Source organism: Vicia villosa, linkage group LG5, assembly GCF_029867415.1.
Source record: "Vicia villosa cultivar HV-30 ecotype Madison, WI linkage group LG5, Vvil1.0, whole genome shotgun sequence".
Lineage (NCBI taxonomy): Eukaryota > Viridiplantae > Streptophyta > Magnoliopsida > Fabales > Fabaceae > Vicia > Vicia villosa.
In genome coordinates, this window is record NC_081184.1 from 30,098,514 (window position 1) to 30,118,356 (window position 19,843).

Below are 19,843 nucleotides of genomic sequence, written 5' to 3' on the forward strand. Positions count from 1 at the left end.
CTATGAAATCCCAAGTAATTTGCAAATCTGGCAACCTTCCTCAAAGAATTGGCTTCCGAGCCGAACACGAAAGTTGTAGATATCGTCAAAACAGTCAAGACAACGCGGGAACTTAGCTTATATCACCTTCCAAATATGACTTGCGAATTTTCTCGTATTTCCACTGTTTAAACCATTTTTCACGCCTTTCTTCTTAAACCCATGAAAACTCTTTATTATTTTTCTTCAATTTTTGAATGACGAAATAAACGTCATTACTAACTTATAGCTCCAATAAAGAGGGCAAATTTTGGGGTGCAACAGCTGCCCCTATTCAAACTTCTTGAACCTGGCGAGTGAGAAACGAAAGTTTCGAACCGCTGAGGTGGAAGGAGGTTGAATACCAGAATGAACTCGAAAATTTGCACTCTTGATCAATAGAAGATTCCGTCTTGTAACAATAAGGAATGTACCACCCCGCAGGCGAGGAGAAAAAACTTCGATTGATCCGGATAATAAATATGCTCCAACTTGTGATAAGAAGGAACGGGCACCCACAGGCAGGGGAAACACTTCAAATGATCTGGGCATCAAGAGAAGGAACATCTCGACTGATCTGAGTATCAGACGTAGCAAATGTCTCTGAACTTGCATCGGGATAGATGTCTTAAATCGATCTGGGAATCGAAGGAGATACGCCGGTTGATCTGGGCATCAACGGGTAATAGGTATCTCTGATCTGGGAATCATGATCTGGGAATCTGGGCAGACATCTCTTCTGATGCAATTAAATCATCAGGTAGATATTCCAACTAATCTGGGAATTAGCGGCTAGCTCCTTCGTAAGACCACGGGGATCCGGAGGCGGTTCCTTCAACTGAATTGGAAATCAGGATAGGAACAATATCTCTTCCGAACTGTGTACGCCGGGGAAAGAATGCCTTTAAACTAATCTAGACATGATGCTAGAAAATAAGTAGGACAATCTTCATCTGAAAGAAAAAGTCGATCAGGCAAACATCTCCATCTGATCTGATGATATCAGTGGCTTGCTCCTTCGTGAGACCACGGGGATTCGGAGGCGGTTCCTTCAACTAATCTGAATCTGAATATTAGGATAGGAACAGATGTTTCTTCCGAACTGTGTACGCCGGGTAAAGAAAACGTCCTCAACTGATGGTTAGGCATCAGGACTGGGCAAACGAATTTCTTCTTCTAAACGAACTAAATCGTCAGGGAGTAGATATTTCCAACTGATCTGATGTATCAGAGGGCTTGCTCCTTCGGAAAATCTATAGAGATCCGGAGGCGGTTCCTTCAAAACTGAACTGAATATCAGGATAGGAACAAATATCTTCCACCGATCTAAGGGCATCGGGAATAGGAATGTCTTTGAACTGATCTGAGCTGTGCCAGAAAATAAGTAGAACAATCCTCTTCTGATTCAAAACATCAGGATAAGCGCCTGTAATGACTAGGCGAGTTGCTCTCTGGGGAGCATTTAAATCTGGATAACTTTCCTGCAGAAAGAAACAGATATGATATGATTTATGCATGATGCATGTATGAATGTGTATGGAATAACGTTTCCGAGGAGGAAGACGCTACACGCTTAGAGAATGCAATGCGAATGATGCATGATTCGAACGTTGCTTAGGGAGGCAACGGATGAGCACTGAATTGCTGAAGAAGTCCTGGAGAGAGAATACGGAACTCTGCGGGGAGGACAAGATGAGTGACCAGGGGTCACAAACTGCGAGCTGGCAAAGATGGATCAGAAATCTGCTGGAGATGATCAAATTTGGATGCGAGCTCTGTTTGAGGAATAAATCCTGCTTGGGGATAAGAACATCCCACGTGAATGCTTGGGGAATACCCTAGCAACTTCACTGGAGAAGCAAATTCTCAACACTCTGGGGATGTGGAGATAAGAGCGAGTCGTGGAAATAACTCTGATGGGGAGTGACCAACTTGCTTGTGTAGGACGCATTCCGCTGGGGAAGTCCTAGATGAGAACAGATCCTGCTGAGGATGCAAATGAATCTCTGTTGAGGAAAGAAACTCGGTGGGGAAGATGAATACTTCTGCAAAGCAATCTGCTAGGGATATGAGAGATCCGCTGGGGATAAGGAACTTAGCATAAGAACCTTCTGTTAAGGCAATTCCACTGGGGAATAAAATGATTCTCCTGGGGAAAACAGGTCAATCTGTTGGGGAGAGAAACGCTCTACTGGGGGGAATGAGGAACTCGGTCAAGGAACCTCATTAAGAGCTTTCCAGGGAATCAGATACCATCCAATCAAGACTCAACTGGGGAGAAGACATTCCGCCGGGGAATAAGGCTTCTGAAGCACGGAGATTGAATTGAGAAGTGCTTTGCTTAAGGAGATGAGAATCTTGGAACAAAGAAAGTCTCATCCAGATATACTCAGCTGGGGAATGATAATATCTCACTAGGATGCACTCGGCTGGGGATTGAGAATCTCCCATAGCCATGTCTGTCAATATGCCGATGTGAAGCACTTGCAAGGACGTACCTGCGAGACAAACAAATGAAAAATGCCCCATGATATAGCATAGCATCTTGGTCTGCTATCCTAGTCACACAAGACTTTGAAGTAATTTCAAAAATTTTATCATTTCTAATCATGTATTGTAAAAGCAATGCAGTTTTCATATGCAAAGTTTAACACAAACTCAGGACGTTTTATGCAAACAAAACAGTAAAAGAAAACAGTTGTTTAAGATAAAGAGATTTTTATTAATTGCGAACAGAATGCTCGTAAAAGAGTGAACACATTTCAGAAGTAGTTCCTAGTAAGAGGTAACCACGCATTTATTGAGTACAAGAGAAATGGCAATGTGAAACGGATATCCATTGGTTTCGATCCCGCTACCACTTTTATAACCTTAACGTTCTCATCTCCTTGCTTTGGAAGACCGTACTCATTAGGATTGATCACTTCCCGATCTGATATTGTCACCAAACTTGTGGATCCGACGGGGTTTGTGAGAGCCTTTAGGGATTTGAGCTGCCAGGTGCAAACTCAAGAACACGGAGTCTTGCTTATCCCTCGGTCGGGAGCCCTAAACAAAGTGATTGGAATTTGCGAATGCTTTAGGGATTTGAGCCGCCAGGTGCAAACTCAAGAACACGGAGTCTTGCTTATCCCTCGGTCGGGAGCCCTAAGCATGTATGAAGAGTGATTGCCAAGGTGGCGTGCAAGACGTAGTCATTCGCTTTTGTCCCTTTTTTGCCTAAGTCGCCCTTTCGGGTTTTCAACTTAGCGGGTATATTTGTTTCTTTTTCATTCTTTTGCCTGATTCATTTTCTTTTTTTTCTTTTTTTTTCTTTTCTTTTTTTTTTCTTTTTTTTTAACCAGGTCTATGCGAAGTATTTTTTGACTACATCCGCGTTCACAGGGTGCGGAAAGTTCTCGCCATCCATCGTTGCAAGCATCATGGCACCGCCAGAGAACACTTTCTGAACAACAAAGGGGCCTTCATACGTCGGAGTCCACTTGCCTCGTGGATCACCTTGAGGAAGAATGATTCTTTTGAGCACCAGATCACCTGGTTTGTAGCTTTGGGGTCGTACCCGCTTGTCGAAAGCTTTTCTCATCTTCTTTTAGTACACCTGACCATGACCAATAGCTGCCAAACGCTTCTCATCAATGAGGTTCAACTGATCCATTCGATTCTGTACCCATTCTGACTCGTCAAGCTCGACGTCTTTCATAATCCTCAGGGAAGGAATCTCAACTTCAACAGGCAGTACCGCTTCCATACCATAAACAAGCGAGAAAGGAGTTGCCCCAGTCGATGTACGCACAGAGGTGCGATAACCATGCAAAGCAAAAGGCAACATCTCGTGCCAATCTCGGTAGGTCACTACCATCTTCTGCACAATATTCTTGATGTTCTTGTTGGCCGCTTCAACAACGTCATTCATCTTTGGACGATACGGAGAAGAATTGTGATGCTTGATCTTGAAGGACTCACAAAGCTCCTTCATCAACTTGTTATTGAGATTCGATCCATTATCAGTAATGATCTTCTCAGGAATCCCATAACGACATATTATGTTGTGCTTGATAAAACGAGTAATCACTTGCTTGGTGACATTCGCATAAGATGCGGCTTCAACCCACTTGGTGAAGTAATCGATGGCTACCAAAATGAAGCAATGTCCATTAGAAGCAGTAGGTTTAATCTCTCCAATCATACCAATGCCCCACATTGCAAAAGGCCACGGAGAAGTCAAGACATTCAAAGGCACAGGCGGCACGTGCACTTTATCAGCATAGATCTGGCACTTGTGACAAATTCTGACATGGTTATGACAATCAGTTTCCATAGTGGACCAATAGTAACCAGCCCTCAAGATCTTCTTAGCCATTGTATGCCCACTAGAATGGGTACCAAACTCGCCTTCGTGCATTTCCTCTATAATTTTCGAAGCTTCTTCCTTAACAACACATCGGAGCAACACACCGTCATGATGCCTCTTGTACAATACACCACCGTTAAGGTAGAACTTAGCTGCAAACCTTCTCAGAAACTTCTTATCAGTCACCGACGCTTCGGGAGGATACTCTTGAGTTTCGAAGAACTTTTTGATATCATGATACCAGGGATTACCATCTAATTCGACATCAGCTTCAAAGCAAAATGCTGGTTCATCCAACCTGTTAATGGTGATATTAGGCGCTTCATTGGCCCATTTCACTTTGAACATGGAAGCCAACGTAGCGAGAGCATCAGCAAGATTGTTCTCTTCTCTAGAAATATGCTCTAATGTGATCTCATCAAAGTATGGAATGAGTCTCATCACATGCTCCCTGTATGGAATCAGATTCTGATGGCGAGTTTCCCAATCTCCATTGATCTGGCTAATAACAAGATTGGAATCCCCATAAACTTTCAAGTACTTGATTCGCAAATCGATCGCAGCTTCGATACCATAGATGCAAGCTTCATACTCAGCCATGTTATTAGTGCAATCAAAACAGATTCTGGCTGTAAACGGAATATGAAAACCAGATGGAGAAGTAATTACAGCTCCAACACCATTCCCGAGTGCATTAGAGGCACCATCGAACACGAGCGTCCATCGCGATCCTGGTTCGGGTCCTTCTTCTGGTCCAGGAATGTTACAATCTCTGATATACAGGACATCCTCATCGGGAAATTCAAACTTCATCGGTTCATAATCTTCAACATGCTGGTGCGCAAGATAATCCGCCAACACACTACCTTTAATGGCCTTCTGGGTAGTATATTGGATATCATATTCAGTCAAAATCATTTTCCACCTGGCTACTCTTCTGGAAAGAGCGGGCTTCTCAAAAACATACTTGATAGGATCCATCTTGGAAATCAATAGGGTGGTGTGAACCAACATATACTGCCTCAACCGGCGAGCAGCCCACACCAAAGCACAACAAGTTTTCTCGAGCAGTGAGTATCGGGATTCACAGTCGGTAAACTTTTTGCTAAGGTAGTATATTGCATGCTCTTTTCGGCCAGACTCGTCATGTTGACCCAGCACACAACCCATTGAGTTTTCAAGCACTGTGAGGTACATAATCAAAGGCCTTCCTGGAACTGGAGGCATTAATATCGGAGGTTCCCGCAGATACTCTTTCACTTTTTCAAATGCTTTTAGACAATCATTATTCCACCTGGTCGTCTGATCTTTTCTTAGTAATTTGAATATTGGTTCACAAGTGGCCGTAAGATGAGAGATAAATCTAGCAATGTAGTTCAATCTCCCTAAGAAACCACGAACCTCTTTTTCTGTTCTCGGCTCAGGCATCTCTTGTATAGCTTTTATTTTTGCAGGATCGACCTCAATACCTTTCCCACTAACAATAAAACCCAACAGTTTTCCGGATCGCACTCCGAAAGTGCATTTGTTTGGATTCAACCTCAGTCTGAATTCCCGAAGCCTTTCAAACAATTTCTGCAAATGAACCAAGTGCTCTTCTTCAGTGTGAGACTTTGCAATCATGTCGTCAACATATACTTCAATCTCTTTGTGAATCATGTCGTGAAAAAGAGTCACCATGGCACGCTGATACGTTGCCCCGGCGTTTTTCAACCCAAAAGGCATGACTTTGTAGCAGAAAGTTCCCCATGGTGTAATAAACGTTGTTTTCTCCATGTCCTCTGGTGCCATCTTTATCTGATTGTACCCAGAGAAGCCATCCATGAAGGAAAACACTTTGAAAGGAGCAGTATTATCCACCAACACATCAATATGGGGAAGAGGGAAATCATCTTTCGGACTCGCCCTATTCAGATCTCTGTAGTCAACACACATCCTGACCTTTCCGTCCTTCTTAGGTACAGGAACAATATTCGCAACCCACGGCGGGTAATTCACAACTTGCAGAAAGCCAACATCAAACTGTTTCTCAACCTCTTTCTTAATCTTCTCAGACATGTCTGGGCGAGTCCTTCGGAGCTTCTGCTTGACAGGAGGACTATCTTCCTTGAGAGGTAGACGGTGTACCACAATATTTGTATCAAGACCTGGCATATCCTCATAGGACCAAGCAAAGATATCTGCATACTCTTTCAACATATCAATAAGCTTCTGCTTCACACTATTCTCAAGCGCAGCCCCTATCTTGACTTCTCGGACCTGCTCTTTAGTACCAACATTTACCATCTCGATTGCCTCCTGATGCGGCTGAATCACTTTCTTTTCCTGTTTCAACAATCTGGCCAACTCATCGGGGAGATCACAATCTTCATAAGCTTCCTCCTCGGCTTGGTAGATCGGATTGTCAAAATCATAATGAGCACTAGCGGAACTGTTACCAATGGAATCCATGGTAGTGGAACATCTGCATGATTGATGTTTTTATTTTAGTTTTATTTTTATTAAGCTATGTGCAAGTGTGTGCAAAAACATTGCCATTTGAAGGAAAAAAATTAAAAAGAAAGACAAAGAGCAAAACATTTGAATGCAAAACGTCCTTTTATTTCATGATTAACTTTGAAAAAATGCGAACTGCATGGCCCTACAAATGATTCACCACGCCTTGGGCAGAGCGTAGGAATTATGTCATGATAAGAAAAGTAAAAACAGGGAATTTACTCCTGAGCTTGTGTAACTTGGATGACATCTTCAATTGTCCAATTGCAAGGCATCTCCCCAGGAATACTTGGACGAATCCAGCTATCAAAGTCACAATCACTATCCACCTCTTCACCATTGACAATGGCGTTAACCTGGCCATCTTGAATGACACCACCACTCACAAACTTGACCGGGCTAAGGATATTGGGCTTTGGCGATGCAATATGCTTTCCAGGACTGAAACCAAGACCATTCTTGTCAAATTTGGGACGCACATCAATTACTTGCCCCCAACCTTCCACTCTTCCAGTCTCAACGACAACCTGAGCATCTTTCAAAGAGGACATGACCGTTTCTGGCTTCGTTATCTCATAAGGAGGAGTTCTCACAGCGTTCACAGCCTCAAACGCTTGGAACGGCGTCTCATGTACTTCACCTTCGATCTCTACATATCGGAAAGAGGACAAGTGACTCACGATATAATCTTCTTCACCACAAACCGTCACTACTTTACCGTCAACCGGATACTTCAACTTCTGATGAAGAGTGGATGTCACAGCACCAGCCTTGTGAATCCACAGTCGTCCTAACAAACAACAGTAAGCGGGTTGAATATCCATCACATAAAAGGTTGTGGTAAAGATCCGAGGACCCACTTGGATTGGCAGATCTACCTCTCCGAACACAGACCTCCTTGAACCGTCAAAGGCGCGCACAACCAATTCACTAGGCCTTAACTCAACACCAGCATAGTCAATTCGCATGAGAGCTGATTTGGGAAGTACATTCAAAGAAGACCCAGTATCAACCAAAACACGAGACAAAGTCGTCCCCTTACACTCAATCGAAATATGCAAAGCCTTGTTATGGTTTCTTCCTTCTGGAGGAAGATCACGATCAGTAAATCCCAAACCATTCCCAGCGGAGATATTATTGGCTACCGCCTCTAACTGATTCACAGATATTTCATGCGGGACGTAAGCACCATTCAGGATTCTCAAGAGAGCATCCCTATGACCTTATGAACACATCAGCAGTTGCAAGATGGAAATCTTTGACTGGGTCTGACCCAACTGCTCAACAACCTTGTAATCAGACTTCCTGATGATTCTCAATAATTCCTCCACATCCTTGGAAGACACAGCACTATCAGGTGCCCCACTCTGAATCGGAGAATTCTGGACATCGGTCACTACTTGCTTTCCTTTGGCCTTAGCCAAAGCATCTGCATTGTTTTGAACAAGCTGAGGGGAGAACACCCTACCACTGCGAGTGATCCTACCAGTACCGGCGAAATTATCAGTATTTGCAACTGAGGCCTCAACAAACTTCTCTTTAGATGGCTCACCTTTCTCCTTCGTGCCATAGTAATATACGTCTGAACCATAATGCCAAGGGATGGCCTTCTCACTCTCATAAGGAATAGGCCCTGGCACAGTAATCATCAACGCTGCTGGTTGTTCCTCATACGGGATACTGACAGGTATCTGAATAGGCACTTGGATACATATTGGAACAACCGGATCATAAGGAATTGAGATCACAGACACTTCACCATCCTTACTCTTCGCACCTCTCAACCTTCGATAGAACTGAAGAGGACCCTCATCAATCAGCTTTTGTACCATACCTTTCAAATCAGCACAACCTTCAGGTTGACTTTTGCACTTCTCACAATCAACACCACAGCCCGGGAAGATACCGCTATTAATCAGATGTTGCTTCACAGATACAAGAGGAAAAGTCAAACAGCTCACATCAGATACAACATTTATTTCTTCACTCTCAATGGCATTCACACCCGAACCTCCGTGAGTAGGCATCGGATTATTGACAATATTGGGTGTAGGAGTGAATTGAATAATCTTTTGATCCAACAAGTCCTGGACTTTGTTCTTCAACGCAATACACCTCTCGGTATCATGCCCAGCAGCACCTGAATGGAAAGCACATCGTGTGTTCGCATTGTAATTCGGAGATTGTGTGTCCGGAGCATTCGGAGCATCTCTCAAAGTAATCTTCTCAATCTTGAGCAAATGTTGCAACACTTGAGCATAAGTCATAGGAATCGGATCAATCTTTCTGTGAGGCCTAGTCCTGGGAGGATAGCGATCATTACTGGAACGTTGTCCCTGTGGTACTGGGATCATGACAGCATTAACCTGTGAATTGCTTCTCCCCGAACCTCTTCTTCCATATATGGCATCCGCATTTCCTTCTTTCCTTCTGGCATAACCTTCAGCTTGTTTCTTACCACCCGCAGAATTAGAAGAAGCTCCCAACTGAATTTTCCCCATCTTTAGACCCATCTCAACTCGTTCACCATATCTCACCATTTCAGAAAAGTTGGCTGAAGCACTGCAAGCCAAATAATAGTGTCCAGACAAAGTACTGGTGAACATATCAATCATCTCATGTTCAGTCATCGGTGGCTGAACTCTTGCAGCTAACTCACGCCATTTCTGAGCGTACTCTTTGAAAGATTCTTTAGACCCCTGAACCAAACTCTGCAACTGGGTCCTGTTGGGTGCCATATCAACATTGTACTGATAGTGCTTAATGAAAGCCTCCACAAGATCTCTCCAAGAATGGATATGGGTGCGTTCCAGTTGAACATACCACTCCAAGGAAGCTCCAGCCAAGCTATCCTGGAAGAAATGCATTAGAAAACCCTCATCCTCAGAATAAACTGACATCTTGCGATAGTATGCTTTGACATGAGTCATGGGACAAGTCGCCCCATTGTATTTGTCAAAAGATGGAACTTTGAATTTTGGTGGGATCCTCACACCGGGAACCAACCCCAAGTCATTGATATCCATGCCTAACACCCCTTTGCCTTCAACAGCCCTGAGACGTTCTTCAATCAGACGATACCTTTCAACTTCATCATGTGCACCATCAGCACTATGCCTTGATACCTGGTCAAAGTTCTCAACATTGAAATCCAAATTACCACGGTTCTGATGATCTCTCCTTCCCAACAGACGAGACGGAGGTGGAGGTGGAAACCCGTGATGCTGATTGAAAGGATTATAGTGCCCTCCCACGTGATCAAACTCATTCGGATCATGATGATCGTCAATTCTACCAGACACATCGTCAAACAGCCCTGGATGCCCTCCATTCTCATTCCTTCTGGAGTTCTCGACGAGAACTCGCAAGTCATCCTGCCCCTTGGTCACATTAGTCAATGCTTCCATAAACTGCGCCATCTGCGCATTCATCTGCTCTGTCAGTTGAGCTCTCATCTCTGCCATTTGTTCCTGAATCTGTTCCATCTGCCTTCTCTGATTGCTCCTAGTCGGATACGGGTGATTAGCCGTCTTAGAACTCCTTCTGATAACAAAACAGCGAGACATAAGATAATAAAACCTGCAAAACCTGCAAATATATGACATGTATGATATATGAATGATATGCATGAAATTTTTGTCAATTTTCAGGTATCCAAGAGTTCATCCCACTTTCAGATAGGACATAGAAACCCTGATACCGAATATTTGAATAACAATCCGCACACGAGAATAATTCAGCAAACTGAGCATACTTCATTCAAATATAACTGAGAATTTGAGTTCATACAAATAAAACACATAACCGTGTCACAATGTGCTCATAAGGCATACAAAAGAAATCCAGAACATCAAAATGCGACCCCATCCAACAATCCTGGACATGGGCGACAAATATCAAGCATAAACATCAAATCCACCATCATGGATCAAACAAATCCACCCCACAGTGATACTAGGATCGCTTGGCAACAGAATGAACTTCTCCATCTCCTCTCCGTTGGGCTCGGAGTCTTCTTAGTTCTTCTTCAAGTCGAGCAGTCTTAGCCTTCTCTTCTGCTAGCTGTTTATCTGAATCCCGCTTCTGCCTCTTGAGACTACTCTCTGATCTCTGTAACTGTAGACACTCTTGCTGCTTGTGGTGCAAATCTTCCTCTAGCAATTCATAGGGGCGCCTCCGGGTACTAGCTTGACTTGAACTTGCACCTTCGACTTGCTTGAGCTGGTGCATCAACCTCATCTTTGCATCTCTCTCTTCAAAGAACTTCAAATTGGTCTCTTGCTCTCTTTCATGCAACCTGTATTTGGTAACCAAAGCATCCTTGTAAAGTTCTGTTGGCACAAATTCGGATAGAATCAAAGGAGGTTGCTTTTGAAGTGGTGCAACCCTATCATATGGCAGCAACAAGTTTCCGACCCGTTTTATAATCCATTCAATATACGGTGTCAAGGCGAGTGATTCCTTCTTCCCTAAATGGGCTCCATTATGCTTACCGATCTTCTTCCAAGCCACAATTATCCCCTTCAACTTTTCTGGATCCGACCCCTTCTCAAAATAGACTGTCTCCGCTATCAAGTGATCCGCCGGCTTGTCTTTCGACGTATACCCCAACTGACGCAAGGATACCACGGGATTGTAATTGATGCAACCTCTAGTACCAACCAAAGGAACATTATCGAACTTACCATACCCAACAATCACTTCAGAAACGTTAATTCGATACTTTTGCCACTGAATATCATAAGAAGTAAGTGACATAATCCTGTGTGTCCACTTGAGCGTATCCCTTGTCTTCATAAAAGGTCCTTTGCTGGGCAACAAAGAGAGGAACCAGATGAACAACAACTGAAGGCAACAAGTGATGGCACCACCACGTTTCTCATATCGGGAATGAACGGCATAATAAGTATCGGCCAACAATGTAGGAATAGGATTCTTTCCCATGAAGATGTGTACTGCGGCCGAATCTACAAAATTGGGAACATTCGGGAACATCACAATCCCGTAAATAGCCACAGCAAGCAATGCATTGTACGCGTTCCAATTCTTTTTCTCAAATTCCTCTTTAGCTTTTCTCACCAAGAACTTCAAAGAGAACCCCGAGACACCTCCATTCGACTTCCAATTATCAGATACTTCTTTTATGCTCAAATAAAGAGCAGCAGCGATCAACTTGAAATTCACTTCTTTTGGAACGTCGATGAATGGCACTTCGTCTTTTACCTTGAGATTAAGAATGATAGAGTACTCTTCCAATGTCGGAGCCAACTGGTAATCCTGGAACGTAAAACACCTCATTTCAGGATCATAGAATTGCACCAAGGTTTGCAAAGCAGGAGTATCAACCACGGTTTCCAACAAAGTCAAGATATTCCCATAATCATCCGTGAAACTCTTTAGGCAGAAAGCGGTCATTAACGAACTCAAACCCTCTAATGCGGTCAACGGCTCTCGGAAGAAGCTGTAGGTGTGCGTATGTATCTTTGCTTCCTTGACGGTATCAATGGGAGTGTCCATCTTCAACTTGAATGAACTCTTGAATGTCCCTGAAAATATGACATGCAAATGTTTGTTATACATATATATTTTTTTTTGCGTTTCTTTTGGAAATAAATATGCTATGATGCAAAAATGGTGGGGCTTGTTGTCGCCCACCAGGCATTCTGGACTGCCAGTAACACACATAATACGGAGCCAAAGGTTCGGCCTCAGATGGTATACCACACGGAACACGGAATATCAATCCACGGAACCAAAGCCCATAGTTAATAACACACTGGAATGGAACACAGATTACCACTCGAACAAGAACCATAGTACCCCACGAACAGGAACCAATAGTACACTCGAACAAGAACAGCGGTAACCCACGAACAAGAACAGCGGTAACCCACGAACAAGAACAGCGGTAACCCACGAACGAGAACAGCGGTCACCAACAATGTACCTGTTAATATGATCATTGATTCCCGCCCCACTCACGGGTAAAATCTAGGCCAAGGTAAGGTCATGAAACGCAGTATACGGTCCGCCCGAAGGTAAGCATCATCATAGCGCGTAAGCGGGTGACGATAATACCTCCGTTTGAAACCACTACTCTGCTCGTGGTCACATAATCCATCCCGAGACGTACACCTCGAGACAAACCATGCTCCCACTCTATCCTAGGGTTCCTATGGTTCACACATAGCCTGGGTATTGGGCCTTTTACCTCTTGAAACACCCACCCAACAGACAGAGATCCAGCCAGTCCAGAATATGATGCAAAAAAGTAAAAGCGCACATAGAATGCAATGCAAACAGGCAAATATGCAAAGCAGTAAAAACACCCAATGATAAACACACAATCGCTAGGATCGACTCGCTGAGTCCGGACCAGCAACAGGTCGAGACGTCCCCAGCAGAGTCGCCAGCTATCGCTGCCGCGAAAATTAACAGAGTCGCCACTAACATATTTATCCTGAAAAGGAAGGGAATGCCAGCAAACCAAAAAGCAAAACAACGGTCTCACGACCAGAGAATAAGGGTAAGGGAGTCGGTTACGCGAGGGGAAGGTGTTAGCACCCCACGCGCCCATCGTACTCGATGGTATCCACGCTTATGTCTAAATCTATGGGTGTGTAAGCAAACTACGCTAATCTGGACTAAAATGAATGCATAATGTAGGGAAAATAAAGAGTTATACTCGCACGGGCCCTACCCCGCTGCCTACGTATCCGTTTTGCGGAATCAGAGGTACCGTAGCTCGGCTAACTAATTTTTGTTTGTTTTGTGTTTTTTAGGTGAACAAGTTACATTCACACTCCGCTGCTCGACCTTTGGAGGCTTATGCTTGGGAATGGAGCGGAAATAACAAGTTCTTAAGAAAAGAAAATCAAAGAGTGTGGTTTGTGTTTTAAAAGATGCATGAGGAAGACCTAAGCTAAGGGGGAAAGCTTGCTACCTAATGTTATCATACAAATGGTACAAGTCTAAACTAAACCAACAACCTATGGGGAAAAAGGCGAAAGCACACAATAATATCACACAAACGAGCATCCGCTCGTAAAGCAAACAAACCAACGGTACTGACCGAGTGGTAGAAAAGCGGTCCCGCCATAGCCAAGGGGAGCAGCTCAACCCAAGTCAACCAAGCATTAGACCTCGCGAAAATGATCGGGCCATAGACAAGAGGGCGGACCCCTCTCAGCAACCAAGCCGTCACGGATCGTAAAGGAAAACGGTGCGTGCATACACCGAGCATCAACATCGAGCGACACGAGCTATAAGAAAGGCGGGGGTCCGGCTGCATGAACCCTTTTCCTGACATACTCGATAACAAGATCTTTTGCAAGTTCAGAAGCGAGCAACGCAAAGCGTGCGCATACCGAACGGACTCGATGAGACTAGGCGGGGGTTGATTGCTAACCCTTTCCGCGTGCCTTCCATGAGGACTTAACAGAGTGCCATATAGGACTTATTACACCGTGACTCCCTGCCGCAAAGCGCAAATATAAACACACCAACAAAAACAAAGCCTCTTTCGAGGGCTTGGCCAGATGAATGTCTAGGTCCTACTTCTCATGTTAAAGGATGATGCGAGAAAGCGATAAAGTGCGAGAAAATTAAAATGAAACGGGATCAATCCCAAACGGATGATGATCCGTAAACTAAGGCGAAGCAAAGCGAAGAAAGTAGAATCCCGCAAGCGAGCTAGCAAAGCAAAAGCAAATAGTCAGCACACCGATTAGCCACAAAAGCGCACAACGATCAACGTATGCATCAAGCATGATCACAATACACCTGTAAGAGGAACAAGCAAACCAAACAAGCAGATATAAAGTAATAGTGATCGTGTCTCCCGGATGAGAACACGATACGAGTGAATAGGATTGTGTTCCGCAAGTGAAACGGAACACACAAGTAACGAGTGTCGATCGGTGTCTATCCAAGAGCCTTGCACACTAACACACAAGTTAGAGATAACAAATGTCGCAATCGGAATTGCGTTATTACCATAAAACGAAAGGAAATCGATAAGTAAGGTAAACATGAAAGGGACAATGAAACATCAAAGAGAAATCAAACATGGATCATCTACAAATTAATGAAAACAAAACATCTAGCAAGATAGTACGTCTCATAAGCTTTTCGACGATGTAAAGAACGTGCAAATCGGAGTTACGAGTAAAAAGTTATGCAAGATTGAAGTTATAAAAGAAAAACACAAAAATACACACAGGAACCGGTTCCTGCATAGGACAACCCGGTTCCCCATATAAAAAACCAGAGAAGCAGCATTTCAGAAAACTGGGAACCGGTTTCCACCTAGGGACAACCCGGTTCCTGGTACAAAAACACAGAGAAACAAAATTTCAGAAAACTGGGAACCGGTTCCCACCTAGGGACAACCCGGTTCCTGGTACAAAAACACAGAACCATGCAAATTTGAGATAACTGGGAACCGGTTCCCACCTAGGGACAACCCGGTTCCTGGTACAAAAAACCAGAGGATCAGTATTTTGGATTGAGTGGGAACCGGTTCCCGCCTGGGACAACCCGGTTCCTGGCGTATGAAAACAGAATTTTGCACATTTTTGAAACCTTAGAGCCATTCGCACTCAATCCAAAAACGTACCAACTCGAGATTAATCACAAACAAACATTAAATATCGTGGTATACATGCATTTACACATCAAATGATCCACATGTCAACAATTACGCTAAGTGCGACGCGTCAAGCAAAGCAAATATCACTCGAAAATGTAGCACATGCATTTATACGAACACGTTAAGTACATCGCAAGTAACGCCAATTATCAACAACAATTATACACACAAAATCACCAACAAATCACGGATTCAACCACGAATAACACAATTCATCATCAACGGATATTAATCTTATGCAATGAACATCAATTCTAATCAAAATCCCCATGAACACAATCAATTCGAGCAAAAATGAACGAATTCACCGATTAATCATCATCAATCATCCATAAATCAAGAACAAGGAGTAGATCTAGATTTGAATTCACATGATAATCAACAATTAAGCACCTAATTCAAGATTCGAAAGCATACCGGATAAAGATCCAACCGAAGCGCGAACACGAACACAATGCGAACGCGAACGCGACACGAACTCGAAAGAAATCCGGAGGGAGAGAGAGTGAGGGCGCGCGAGATGCAAGGAGAAGAGGAAGAGAAATTAAAACTTCGATCTTGATTCTTCAATCCATGTTCTTGATCTTGAGGAAAATTGATGAATCTTGATGGAAGTTTTATGTAATTTGTGGTTTTGATCTATGAAAATTGAGAGAGAATTGAGAGAAAGTGTTTGTGAAGAGAATTGGTGAATTGAAATTATGAGAGTCCCCCTTTCATTTGTGAAGAGCAAAATGTTTATATATTGTCAACGCGAAATGTCCAAATTGCCCTCGGTGCGTCTCATTTTGGCTCGTTTTTAAGGAAACTCGGTTCGGCTCTGAATTCCGGAACGAAACCAATGCCACTGTGAAGATGACCAAATTCGTGATTCATCGCCGCGAGATTCGTCTCAATCCGATAAGCGATGAAGAAAATACGCCCGTTTGAATGACGAGAAACGCCAATTCATCTGGTGCGACTGTGCAGAATTTTGTGAGTACCGTTCAAAGAACTCGATAAAACCCTATCTTCGGCTCAAAATCTGAACAAGCATGTGTGACGAAGAAACGAAGCTAACGAAATTTCCGAGAAAATGCCGCCGGAATGGACTTCATACGATAAAAATCGAAGAAGTTATGAATTTTCAAACTAGGCGCGACATACTCGAAAACACACTTTTTACCGAAACAACGCGACGATTCTTAAAATTCTGGGAATTTTCCGTGCATAATTGGCCTTCGGTCCGAACATATGAAATCTTGGTAATGCTGGTACGGAGCTCCAGTTAAATTTTCAAGCGAATCCGACGAGCGGATTAGGATTTAGGAGATATGAATTTTCTGAGGTCCGAAACCCTACATCCAGCATTGTTTTTCACTATGAAATCCCAAGTAATTTGCAAATCTGGCAACCTTCCTCAAAGAATTGGCTTCCGAGACGAACACGAAAGTTGTAGATATCGTCAAAACAGTCAAGACACCGCGGGAACTTAGCTCATATCACCTTCCAAATATGACTTGCGAATTTTCTCGTATTTCCACTGTTTAAACCATTTTTCACGCCTTTCTTCTTAAACCCATGAAAACTCTTTATTATTTTTCTTCAATTTTTGAATGACGAAATAAACGTCATTACTAACTTATAGCTCCAATCAAGAGGGCAAATTTTGGGGTGCAACAAGAGGGTCACCATCTAAATACAACATATAAACCAAGAATACGCTATACGAGATATGCAATACATAGCAACATATAATCAACAACATATCAATTCAAACCAGTGTAATATCAAATGCACGAATATCCTACCAATGCAGACTCTATATGAGTGTGATCGCCCTAACCGGGTTCCTCACATGCATGATTCCGGAATTTCAATCCTTTCGCAAAGGGTCGTGGTATCGCTTCAAGATTTAGCACCACTAAGGTGATAGGTATCTACCCATCAATCAGACTCAATGATCCACTACGGGATAAGGTGGTTCCCTCTCGGACACGCACCCCGTGCCACCTCCCCGGTGTGCACCTCGTGACTCCTCTCCGATAGCCACGTAACTATGAAATGCATGAGTATATATATGTATCACAACTTAGGTATTTCATGGTCATAATTGATTCATCTCAAATAGCCCACCTGGCATACACATATCACATATATATACAGATGCAACATCATTATTTCTCAATAATCAATTCATATATTTATCCAAAATCATATGAAAACACATTCACAAATTTAGCATCATAATACAAACACACATCCCCCACTGGGCACACAAGTAGCATCACACAATCAAGCAAACAACTCACAATTTCATATCAAAAGCAATTACACATGCATTCAAGTATTTGGCATTTCCGGTCTACATGAGATAGTTAGAGAGCGCCTTAACCTTAGCAAGCTTTCCACACGTTCAACTTACGTTATGCGAGCACAACCTGTCTCTCGACAAAGTCTCATGTCTGGCTCATACTTTCAACCTTTTTAAAATACACAACTTAAGTTAATATAAATTCAGCTACATCCATAATTATAGCTTTACCTAGGCCACTTACCTAATCAATTAGGTTTAGATTTTAATACCGTTTACCTAATCAATTTTTTATTTAAAATATATATTTTTTTTAAACAGAAACTTGTTTTTCTCTTAAAAGAATATTAAAAATATTAATTCAAAGAAGTTTCTAATTCACTAGATTAAATCATTTATTATTTTGAGCATTCCATTGTGTCAAATACTATGATCATATTTAGATTAAAATTATTTATTTATTTATCTATCATAAACAATTAAATATGCCATTTGAAATTGAAGTTAAGATCACTAATTATTATTAATTTATAAATACTTACTCCAAATTATAAATCTAAATAATATTCTAAAAAAAATTATGATTCACAGTAAAATAGTATTTAAATTTAAATTTAAAATCATTAACCAATATTAACTTAAAATTATAATTTATCAAAAGAATAATGATAGTAACTTCTAAAATTGACTAGTTATAACTCATAATAAATACTGTGATCATTTTCAAAATTTCCAGAGTTCATACATTTTAAAATCAAATTAGATTTGTCTTATTCTAAGAATAATTTATAAATTCAAAGTTAGAATAGTATTTTCTATTTTTAGTTTAAAATAACCATTAATTAACTTCTAAAATAGTCATTTTACAATTTCTTTGTCATCAAGACAATTTTAGCCAAAACGTAACTAAATATAACTTTTAAAATATTTTGTTTTTACGATAACCATACTCTAATTAAATAAGAATAAATAACATATGTTATATTTATCCATTAAACTTATATTTCAAATATTCCAAAAACTAAATTATATCTTTTTCGTTAGCAAAAGATTAAATTAACATTTGATATAAATATTTAATTCTATTATTAAAATTAAATAATGTTTTAAATATAAAATAATAATTTAAAATAAGAAACTTATTCATATTTTAATTTATAACGTAAAACATGGGGAGATTTGATTTTAGATAGGAATTATTAAATGTTTTTAAATTAAATAAAAGGTTTTCTAACAAAACTTCAAATATGATGTTTATACTAGTTTACATTTACATGTACCAAACTAGAAACCAGAATATAATAACCATAAGATCAGAAAATAATTATAGTCAGTGATGAAGTTTATAATTAATTAATTTTCTTAAAATTAATAAATAGATGAAAAACCCACCCAAGCAGATGGAGAAGAAAACTGTAGAGGAGTCCAAACAATTGTCATAGTACTTCCGGCACGGTGGTTTCTAGTAGGGGTGGTCCGATCATGAATTTTATTTGTGAGTTTTATAAATATTAACAAGAGTAAGAGATTTATCAGTTTATTTTTCTCATAGGGAGTCCATGGTGGCCGGAAAATAAGAGAGAAGGTGGTGATGTTAAATTTCAAAAGAGAGGATAACAGTGGTTATATTAATTTCCTGTTTGGGTTGGTGGTCGGAAACGGCAAGGAAAGGAGGCGGTGGAGTTATGTTTGGAGAAAGGAGAGAAGTGTTTATTTTTGTTTGCAAAAAGAGAAAAATAGAGTGAGAAAGAGTTTAATGTTGTTGTTCAGTAGGGAGAGAGTGAAATGTGTGATGGTGTGAATTGTGGTTTTCTCATGACATGTATTTAAAGCCATAGCCTTTGATCCATGGCCCTTAGATATACTAGTGTTGGGGATAAGAGTATTCTCCCACCATTAGATCTTTCTCACACATGTAAATTCATGATGACTTAGAGAAAATATCAAGATATTTTAGTTACCACTTAAAGTGGCATTGTCAATTTAATTATATTTCTAATTGATGCCCAACGTGTATGTGTAAGGTGTTGGCATT

The 19,843-nt window shown here is 41.5% G+C and overlaps 1 protein-coding gene and 1 long non-coding RNA gene across 2 annotated transcripts; both read right to left on the bottom strand.

The window, feature by feature from the left end:
* Positions 1-10,819: 10,819 nt before the first annotated feature.
* LOC131604448 (uncharacterized) lies at positions 10,820-12,382 on the bottom strand. The gene has a single exon (XM_058876884.1). The coding sequence runs from the start codon at positions 12,380-12,382 to the stop codon at positions 10,820-10,822; it is 1,563 nt and encodes a 520-aa protein (XP_058732867.1).
* A 5,402-nt stretch (positions 12,383-17,784) lies between these two features.
* Positions 17,785-19,592, bottom strand: LOC131601525 (uncharacterized). Its single transcript, XR_009283674.1, has 2 exons — positions 19,201-19,592; positions 17,785-17,977 (listed from the first exon to the last, which is right to left on the bottom strand). It is a non-coding gene; the product is annotated as an uncharacterized LOC131601525 (long non-coding RNA).
* Positions 19,593-19,843: the final 251 nt, after the last annotated feature.

Bases quoted from the DNA above. Each gene is read 5' to 3' on its own strand.
- LOC131604448 (XM_058876884.1), bottom strand. From the start codon at position 12,382: ATGGACACTCCCATTGATACCGTCAAGGAAGCAAAGATACATACGCAC.